General features: G+C 49.4%; 1 protein-coding gene across 2 annotated transcripts in view; it reads right to left on the bottom strand.

Annotated features, from left to right (window-relative positions):
* The window catches only part of LOC143296025 (uncharacterized), a 127,495-nt gene that overhangs the window by 109,159 nt on the left and 8,336 nt on the right, over positions 1 to 10,000 (bottom strand). The window contains exon 1 of one of the 2 annotated variants that reach the window (XM_076607770.1): positions 5,884 to 6,192. The exons of the other annotated variant lie outside the window; for it this stretch is intronic. Coding sequence (XP_076463885.1) covers positions 5,884 to 5,904 — 21 coding nt within the window. The 5' untranslated portion in view covers positions 5,905 to 6,192. Of the gene's footprint in view, positions 1 to 5,883; positions 6,193 to 10,000 lie in introns of those variants that run through there. 2 annotated transcript variants of the gene reach the window in all.

Genomic DNA, 10,000 nt, shown 5'->3' with positions numbered 1-10,000 from the left:
GTGTGATGGGGTTTAGATAGGGGGAGGTAGGGTGGTGGTGTGTGATGGGGTTTAGATAGGGGGAGGTAGGGTGGTGGTGTGTGATGGGTTTAGATAGGGGGAGGTAGGGTGGTGGTGTGTGATGGGGTTTAGATAGGGGGAGGTAGGGTGGTGGTGTGTGATGGGGTTTAGATAGGGGGAGGTAGGGTGGTGGTGTGTGATGGGTTTAGATAGGGGGAGGTAGGGTGGTGTGTGATGGGGTTTAGATAGGGGGAGGTAGGGTGGTGTGTGATGGGGTTTAGATAGGGGGAGGTAGGGTGGTGTGTGATGGGGTTTAGATAGGGGGAGGTAGGGTGGTGTGTGATGGGGTTTAGATAGGGGGAGGTAGGGTGGTGGTGTGTGATGGGGTTTAGATAGGGGGAGGTAGGGTGGTGGTGTGATGGGTTTAGATAGGGGGAGGTAGGGTGGTGTGTGATGGGGTTTAGATAGGGGGAGGTAGGGTGGTGTGTGATGGGGTTTAGATAGGGGGAGGTAGGGTGGTGGTGTGTGATGGGTTTAGATAGGGGGAGGTAGGGTGGTGGTGTGTGATGGGGTTTAGATAGGGGGAGGTAGGGTGGTGTGTGATGGGTTTAGATAGGGGGAGGTAGGGTGGTGGTGTGTGATGAGGTTTAGATAGGGGGAGGTAGGGTGGTGGTGTGTGATGGGGTTTAGATAGGGGGAGGTAGGGTGGTGGTGTGTGATGGGGTTTAGATAGGGGGAGGTAGGGTGGTGTGTGATGGGGTTTAGATAGGGGGAGGTAGGGTGGTGTGTGATGGGGTTTAGATAGGGGGAGGTAGGGTGGTGGTGTGTGATGGAGTTTAGATAGGGGGAGGTAGGGTGGTGTGTGATGAGGTTTAGATAGGGGGAGGTAGGGTGGTGGTGTGTGATGGGGTTTAGATAGGGGGAGGTAGGGTGGTGGTGTGTGATGGGGTTTAGATAGGGGGAGGTAGGGTGGTGGTGTGTGATGCGGTTTAGATAGGGGGAGGTAGGGTGGTGTGTGATGGGGTTTAGATAGGGGGAGGTAGGGTGGTGTGTGATGAGGTTTAGATAGGGGGAGGTAGGGTGGTGGTGTGTGATGGGGTTTAGATAGGGGGAGGTAGGGTGGTGGTGTGTGATGGGGTTTAGATAGGGGAGGTAGGGTGGTGGTGTGATGGGTTTAGATAGGGGGAGGTAGGGTGGTGGTGTGTGATGGGGTTTAGATAGGGGGAGGTAGGGTGGTGTGTGATGGGGTTTAGATAGGGGGAGGTAGGGTGGTGGTGTGTGATGGGGTTTAGATAGGGGGAGGTAGGGTGGTGGTGTGTGATGGGTTTAGATAGGGGGAGGTAGGGTGGTGTGTGATGGGTTTAGATAGGGGGAGGTAGGGTGGTGTGTGATGGGTTTAGATAGGGGGAGGTAGGGTGGTGGTGTGTGATGGGTTTAGATAGGGGGAGGTAGGGTGGTGGTGTGTGATGGGGTTTAGATAGGGGGAGGTAGGGTGGTGGTGTGTGATGAGGTTTAGATAGGGGGAGGTAGGGTGGTGGTGTGTGATGGGTTTAGATAGGGGGAGGTAGGGTGGTGGTGTGTGATGGGGTTTAGATAGGGGGAGGTAGGGTGGTGGTGTGTGATGGGGTTTAGATAGGGGGAGGTAGGGTGGTGTGTGATGGGGTTTAGATAGGGGGAGGTAGGGTGGTGTGTGATGGGTTTAGATAGGGGGAGGTAGGGTGGTGTGTGATGGGGTTTAGATAGGGGGAGGTAGGGTGGTGTGTGATGAGGTTTAGATAGGGGGAGGTAGGGTGGTGGTGTGTGATGGGGTTTAGATAGGGGGAGGTAGGGTGGTGGTGTGTGATGGGGTTTAGATAGGGGGAGGTAGGGTGGTGTGTGATGGGTTTAGATAGGGGGAGGTAGGGTGGTGGTGTGTGATGGGTTTAGATAGGGGGAGGTAGGGTGGTGGTGTGTGATGGGTTTAGATAGGGGGAGGTAGGGTGGTGTGTGATGAGGTTTAGATAGGGGGAGGTAGGGTGGTGGTGTGTGATGGGGTTTAGATAGGGGGAGGTAGGGTGGTGGTGTGTGATGGGTTTAGATAGGGGGAGGTAGGGTGGTGGTGTGTGATGGGGTTTAGATAGGGGGAGGTAGGGTGGTGTGTGATGGGTTTAGATAGGGGGAGGTAGGGTGGTGGTGTGTGATGGGGTTTAGATAGGGGGAGGTAGGGTGGTGTGTGATGGGTTTAGATAGGGGGAGGTAGGGTGGTGGTGTGTGATGGGGTTTAGATAGGGGGAGGTAGGGTGGTGGTGTGTGATGGGGTTTAGATAGGGGGAGGTAGGGTGGTGGTGTGTGATGGGTTTAGATAGGGGGAGGTAGGGTGGTGGTGTGTGATGGGTTTAGATAGGGGGAGGTAGGGTGGTGTGTGATGGAGTTTAGATAGGGGGAGGTAGGGTGGTGGTGTGTGATGGGTTTAGATAGGGGGAGGTAGGGTGGTGTGTGATGGGGTTTAGATAGGGGGAGGTAGGGTGGTGTGTGATGGGGTTTAGATAGGGGGAGGTAGGGTGGTGGTGTGTGATGGGTTTAGATAGGGGGAGGTAGGGTGGTGTGTGATGGGTTTAGATAGGGGGAGGTAGGGTGGTGTGTGATGGGGTTTAGATAGGGGGAGGTAGGGTGGTGGTGTGTGATGCGGTTTAGATAGGGGGAGGTAGGGTGGTGGTGTGTGATGGGTTTAGATAGGGGGAGGTAGGGTGGTGGTGTGTGATGAGGTTTAGATAGGGGGAGGTAGGGTGGTGGTGTGTGATGGGGTTTAGATAGGGGGAGGTAGGGTGGTGGTGTGTGATGGGTTTAGATAGGGGGAGGTAGGGTGGTGGTGTGTGATGGGTTTAGATAGGGGGAGGTAGGGTGGTGTGTGATGGGGTTTAGATAGGGGGAGGTAGGGTGGTGTGTGATGCGGTTTAGATAGGGGGAGGTAGGGTGGTGTGTGATGGGGTTTAGATAGGGGGAGGTAGGGTGGTGTGTGATGAGGTTGAGATAGGGGGAGGTAGGGTGGTGGTGTGTGATGGGGTTTAGATAGGGGGAGGTAGGTGGTGGTGTGTGATGGGGTTTAGATAGGGGGAGGTAGGGTGGTGTGTGATGAGGTTTAGATAGGGGGAGGTAGGGTGGTGGTGTGTGATGCGGTTTAGATAGGGGGAGGTAGGGTGGTGTGTGATGAGGTTTAGATAGGGGGAGGTAGGGTGGTGGTGTGTGATGGGTTTAGATAGGGGGAGGTAGGGTGGTGGTGTGTGATGGGTTTAGATAGGGGGAGGTAGGGTGGTGGTGTGTGATGCGGTTTAGATAGGGGGAGGTAGGGTGGTGGTGTGTGATGGGTTTAGATAGGGGGAGGTAGGGTGGTGGTGTGTGATGGGTTTAGATAGGGGGAGGTAGGGTGGTGGTGTGTGATGGGGTTTAGATAGGGGGAGGTAGGGTGGTGTGTGATGGGGTTTAGATAGGGGGAGGTAGGGTGGTGGTGTGTGATGGGGTTTAGATAGGGGGAGGTAGGGTGGTGGTGTGTGATGGGGTTTAGATAGGGGGAGGTAGGGTGGTGGTGTGTGATGGGGTTTAGATAGGGGGAGGTAGGGTGGTGGTGTGTGATGGGTTTAGATAGGGGGAGGTAGGGTGGTGGTGTGTGATGGAGTTTAGATAGGGGGAGGTAGGGTGGTGGTGTGTGATGGGTTTAGATAGGGGGAGGTAGGGTGGTGTGTGATGGGGTTTAGATAGGGGGAGGTAGGGTGGTGTGTGATGGGGTTTAGATAGGGGGAGGTAGGGTGGTGTGTGATGGGTTTAGATAGGGGGAGGTAGGGGTGGTGTGTGATGGGGTTTAGATAGGGGGAGGTAGGGTGGTGGTGTGTGATGGAGTTTAGATAGGGGGAGGTAGGGTGGTGGTGTGTGATGGGGTTTAGATAGGGGGAGGTAGGGTGGTGGTGTGTGATGGGGTTTAGATAGGGGGAGGTAGGGTGGTGTGTGATGGGGTTTAGATAGGGGGAGGTAGGGTGGTGGTGTGTGATGCGGTTTAGATAGGGGGAGGTAGGGTGGTGGTGTGTGATGGGGTTTAGATAGGGGGAGGTAGGGTGGTGGTGTGTGATGGAGTTTAGATAGGGGGAGGTAGGGTGGTGGTGTGATGAGGTTTAGATAGGGGGAGGTAGGGTGGTGGTGTGTGATGGGGTTTAGATAGGGGGAGGTAGGGGTGGTGTGTGATGGGGTTTAGATAGGGGGAGGTAGGGTGGTGGTGTGTGATGGGGTTTAGATAGGGGGAGGTAGGGTGGTGGTGTGATGGGTTTAGATAGGGGGAGGTAGGGTGGTGGTGTGTGATGGGGTTTAGATAGGGGGAGGTAGGGTGGTGTGTGATGGGGTTTAGATAGGGGGAGGTAGGGTGGTGGTGATGGATGAGGTTTAGGTAGGGGGAGGTAGGGTGGTGGTGTGTGATGGGGTTTAGATAGGGGGAGGTAGGGTGGTGTGTGATGGGGTTTAGATAGGGGGAGGTAGGGTGGTGGTGTGTGATGGGGTTTAGATAGGGGGAGGTAGGGTGGTGGTGTGTGATGGGGTTTAGATAGGGGGAGGTAGGGTGGTGGTGTGTGATGAGGTTTAGATAGGGGGAGGTAGGGTGGGGGTGTGATGGGGATGGTTGTGTTTGAAACTGGATCCGCGCGTTGCTTGCTGTGTGTGTGTGTGTGTGTGTGTGTGTGTGTGTGTGTGTGTGTGTGTGTGTGTGCGCGTGCGTGAGCGTGTAAGGAGTTAAACGGTTCGGGGAGAGAGAGTAGAGCGTGTACATGAATAGCATTGATGTTAGAAAGGGTGTGGGGGATTTCTGCTTCATGTGTTCACCGCTGGCAATCGTCTGTTGTTGCTATTTATCAGGCTGCTTTGATTTAAACAGTCGTGAAACTGACTGAACGTTGGATCTGATTGACACTTGGGCAGGTTAAAGGAAGAGAAGAAGAAGGAGGAGATTGACCCTTGGGCAGGTTAAAGGAAGAGAAGAAGAAGAAGAAGGAGATTGACACTTGGGCAGGTTAAAGGAAGAGAAGAAGAAGAAGGAGATTGACCCTTGGGCAGGTTAAAGGAAGAGAAGAAGAAGGAGGAGATTGACACTTGGGCAGGTTAAAGGAAGAGAAGAAGAAGGAGGAGATTGACCCTTGGGCAGGTTATAGGAAGAGAAGAAGAAGGAGGAGATTGACCCTTGGGCAGGTTAAAGGAAGAGAAGAAGAAGAAGGAGATTGACACTTGGGCAGGTTAAAGGAAGAGAAGAAGAAGAAGGAGGAGATTGACACTTGGGCAGGTTAAAGGAAGAGAAGAAGAAGAAGAAGGAGATTGACACTTGGGCAGGTTAAAGGAAGAGAAGAAGAAGGAGGAGATTGACACTTGGGCAGGTTAAAGGAAGAGAAGAAGAAGGAGGAGATTGACACTTGGGCAGGTTAAAGGAAGAGAAGAAGAAGGAGGAGATTGACCCTTGGGCAGGTTAAAGGAAGAGAAGAAGAAGGAGGAGATTGACACTTGGGCAGGCTAAAGGAAGAGAAGAAGAAGAAGAAGGAGGAGGAGAGGAAGAATGGGGCTTCATGAGAAATGTTCGTCTCGTTCACGGAATTACTGCTATCGTGTTCACTTGATTTCTAAACCTATCATTAATCTATATCTGTCATTCCTCTGTTATTACTTACATCCGCGCGCAAGCATGCTCACACACACACACACACACCCACACACACATACACACACACACACACACACACACACACACACACACACACACACACAACACACACACACACACACACACACACACACACACACGCGCGCGCGCGCGCACACACACATACACAGTGATAATTATAGAGACCGACTGACAGACAGACAGAAAAATGTACGAACCTGGCAAGTGAGACCATCCATGATGACATGAATATCCCAAACGTTTAAGTCTCCATTTGTCAACAACAACAGCAAACGCTTGCACAGTTCCAACTCAATGGAACACTGAAACTTGTTACCACAACTCGATGAGCTCCAATCATCCGGAAAGAAAAATCGATTTCTGCCAATCACCAATCATTGACACCATCGGAGAAATCCGTAACATCATCCACGTGCACACAGATCTCCAAATCTCGCTGGAAATTTTTACAAACCGTATCAGTCGCAATTTGCATCTTTTTGCGGCATGTATCTCCGGCAGACTTTCTGAGCAGGCATACTTCACCTTTTTCAATCACATATTATGCGTGCGTGTACACACACACACACACACACACACACACACACACACACACACACACTCACACTCACACTCACACACACTCATACAAGCACGCACACACACACACACACACACACACACACACACACACACACACACACACACACACACACACACACACACACACACACACATTTGGGACTCATCACGACTCAGATAAATCATTGAAAACTTCAGACCCTTCATCCACAACTCAAATAATCACTACTTCTTTTCGTTCGTAAGATGATTACTGAATTCATACTCTTCGTCGACACACACACACACACACACACACACACACACACACACACACACATATATATATATATATATGTCTATCTCAATGTCTAGCTGTTACCGCAACATAAACTTCTCTCTCTCTCTCTTTCTCTCTCTCTCTCTCTCTCTCACACACACACACACACACACACACACACACACACACACACACACACACACACACACACACACACAGAAAGAGAGAGAGAGAGATTCAAATAAACTAACTTCGCCGTTGATGAAACGTGACTCAGCTGCAGCAGTTTAAAAATATATATTAAAAAAAACAACAACAAAAAAAGCCCACACACAAAAAATCTTCATCGTTTCAAGACGACGACGACGACGACGATGATGATGACGATGATAAAAAAAAGATTGACTGGCTGAACGACCGTCGACAACTTCAACCAGTAGTAGTTGACAACATTTGCGATGACCGATGACTGACCACAATAACAGAGGCGAGACACACACACACACACACACACACACACACACACACACACACACACACACAGTGATTGACACACTGCAGGTAGTAAAGTGACGTGTAGTGTCAATGGCAGCTGGGGTGACAAAGTGCGGACTGACTTGTTTCGGACAGGGGCGACTGTAGCCAACTCCACTAGCCTGTCATGTCACAGTGTGAGCGACCCACCTCCACCAGCCTGTCATGTCACAGTGTGAGCGACCCACCTCCACCAGCCTGTCATGTCACAGTGTGAGCGACCCACCTCCACCAGCCTGTCCTGTCATGTCACAGTGTGAGCGACCCACCTCCACCAGCCTGTCATGTCATGTCACAGTGTGAGCGACCCACCTCCACCAGCCTGTCATGTCATGTCACAGTGTGAGCGACCCACCTCCACCAGCCTGTCCTGTCATGTTACAATGTGAGCGACCCACCTCCACCAGCCTGTCCTGTCATGTTACAATGTGAGCGACCCACCTCCACCAGCCTGTCATGTCACAGTGTGAGCGACCCACCTCCACCAGCCTGTCATGTCACAGTGTGAGCGACCCACCTCCACCAGCCTGTCATGTCACAGTGTGAGCGACCCACCTCCACCAGCCTGTCCTGTCATGTTACAATGTGAGCGACCCACCTCCACCAGCCTGTCATGTCACAGTGTGAGCGACCCACCTCCACCAGCCTGTCCTGTCATGTTACAATGTGAGCGACCCACCGCTCTGTCAACATGTCCTGCACTGTACTGCTCTGTTTTAAAGCTGTCCTGGCTTAGTCCTTTGTCCTTATCAAAGTTTGTTGTGGGTGTCCGTCTGTCAACATGTCCTGCACTGTACTGCTCTGTTTTACAGCTGTCCTGGCTTGGTCCTTTGTCCTTATCAAAGTTTGTTGTGGGTGTCCGTCTGTCAACAGACAGTTAGAGTGATGGCCTAGAGGTAACGCGTCCGCCTAGGAAGCGAGAGAATCTGAGCGCACTGGTTCGAATCCCGACACAGCCAGTATTTTCTCCCCCTCCACAAGACCTTGAGTGGTGGTCTGGACGCTAGTCATTTGGATGAGACGATAAACTGAGGTCCCGTGTTCAGCATGCACTTAGCACTCGTAAAAGAACCCACGGCAACAAAAGGGTTGTTCCTGGCAAAATTCTGTAGAAAAATCCACTTCGATACGAAAACCAATAAAACTGCACGCAGGAAAAAATGCACAAAAATGGGTGGCGCTGTAATATAGCGACGCGCTCTCCCTGGGGAGAACAGCCCGAATTTCACACAGAAAAATCTGTTGAGAAATAAAGAAATACAAATACAAATATACCCCCAACAAAGCAAACCTCTAAAAACGGAGAATGGCTACCTTTAACTGTGAAGTAAAACACGGTTTGAATACATGTAAAATACATACGGTTTGAATACATGTAAAATACATACGGTTTGAATACATGTAAAATATATACGGTTTGAATACATGTAAAATACATACGGTTTGAATACATGTAAAATATATACGGTTTGAATACACGTAAATTCGCTCTTGTGTGATTATATACGAGTGAACGTGGGATTTTTTTTTTATCAAACGAACGCAATATTATGCAATACATTGCAATACAATACAACACAATACAATATAATACAATGCAATGCAATGCAAGACAACACAATACAATACAATACAATACAACACAATACAATACAATACAATACAATACAACACAATACAACACAATACAATACAACACAATACAATACAACACAATACAATATAATACAATGCAATGCAATGCAAGACAACACAATACAATACAATACAATACAACACAATACAATACAATACAACACAATACAATACAACACAATACAACACAATACAATACAATGCAATGCAATGCAAGACAACACAATACAATACAATACAACACAATACAATACAACACAATACAATACAATACAATACAATACAACACAATACAATACAATACAATACAATACAACACAATACAATACAATACAACACAATACAATACAATGCAATACAATACAATGCAATGCAATGCAGTGCAAGACAACACAACACAGCGGAACGCAATGCAATGCTATGCAATACTGTGAGTATATTTTTTGTTGGTATTGTTTAATTTAAACCGAAAACCACGGGCGCAATAGTCGAGTGGTTAAAGCGTTGGACTTTAAAGTGGTTAAAGCGAGGGTCCCGGGTTCGAATCTCGGTGACAGCGCGGGGTGGGTAAAGGGTGGAGAGTTTTCCGATCTCCCAGGTCAACATGTGCAGACCTGCTAGTGTCTGAACCTCCTTCGTGTGTATGCACGGCAAGCAGAAGATCAAATACGCTCGTTTAAATATCATGTAATCCATGTCAGTGTTCGGTGGGTTATGGAAACAAGAATATACCCAGCACGCACACCCCCGAAAGCGGATTATGGCTGCCCACAGGGCGGAGTAAAAACGGCCATACACGTAAAAGCCCACTCGTGCACAAGTATACGAGTGAAGGTGGGAGTTGCAGCCCACGAACACAAGAAGAAGAAGAAGAAGAAGTAGAAACCAAAAACAAGTTAGAGTCGGAGTTAATCCACATAACGACGACATTCAGTTAGGACATGTGTACATTTGTCTGTTCTTTTACATACAGAAAACCAAAAAAAAGACCAAACAAAGAGAGTTAAAACAAAACAAAAAAAAAGAAGAAGAAAAGAAAAAAAAACAAGGTTTAAAATCCAGTCACGTACGATTGTGTGCGGTGCGCCTTCAAGGCACGATGACACGCTCTCGTTGGAAAACAATATACAGTGTGTGTGTGTGTGTGTGTGTGTGCGCGCGCGCGCGCGCGTGCGTGAGGGAAATCTGCAAGGAGTGTTCGGGCAGCACAACTTTCCAAACGAATAACAAGTCAGTGAATGAATCAATTAATAAACAAAGAAAGGAATGTTGATTGTCTTCTTACACATACAAAGCGTACACTTCAGCTTGAAAGGTGAAAAGTT

Source organism: Babylonia areolata, chromosome 21 (genome assembly GCF_041734735.1).
Source record: "Babylonia areolata isolate BAREFJ2019XMU chromosome 21, ASM4173473v1, whole genome shotgun sequence".
In the NCBI taxonomy this organism is placed as follows: Eukaryota; Metazoa; Mollusca; class Gastropoda; order Neogastropoda; family Buccinidae; genus Babylonia; species Babylonia areolata.
This window is presented reverse-complemented; position numbering and strand designations above follow the sequence as displayed.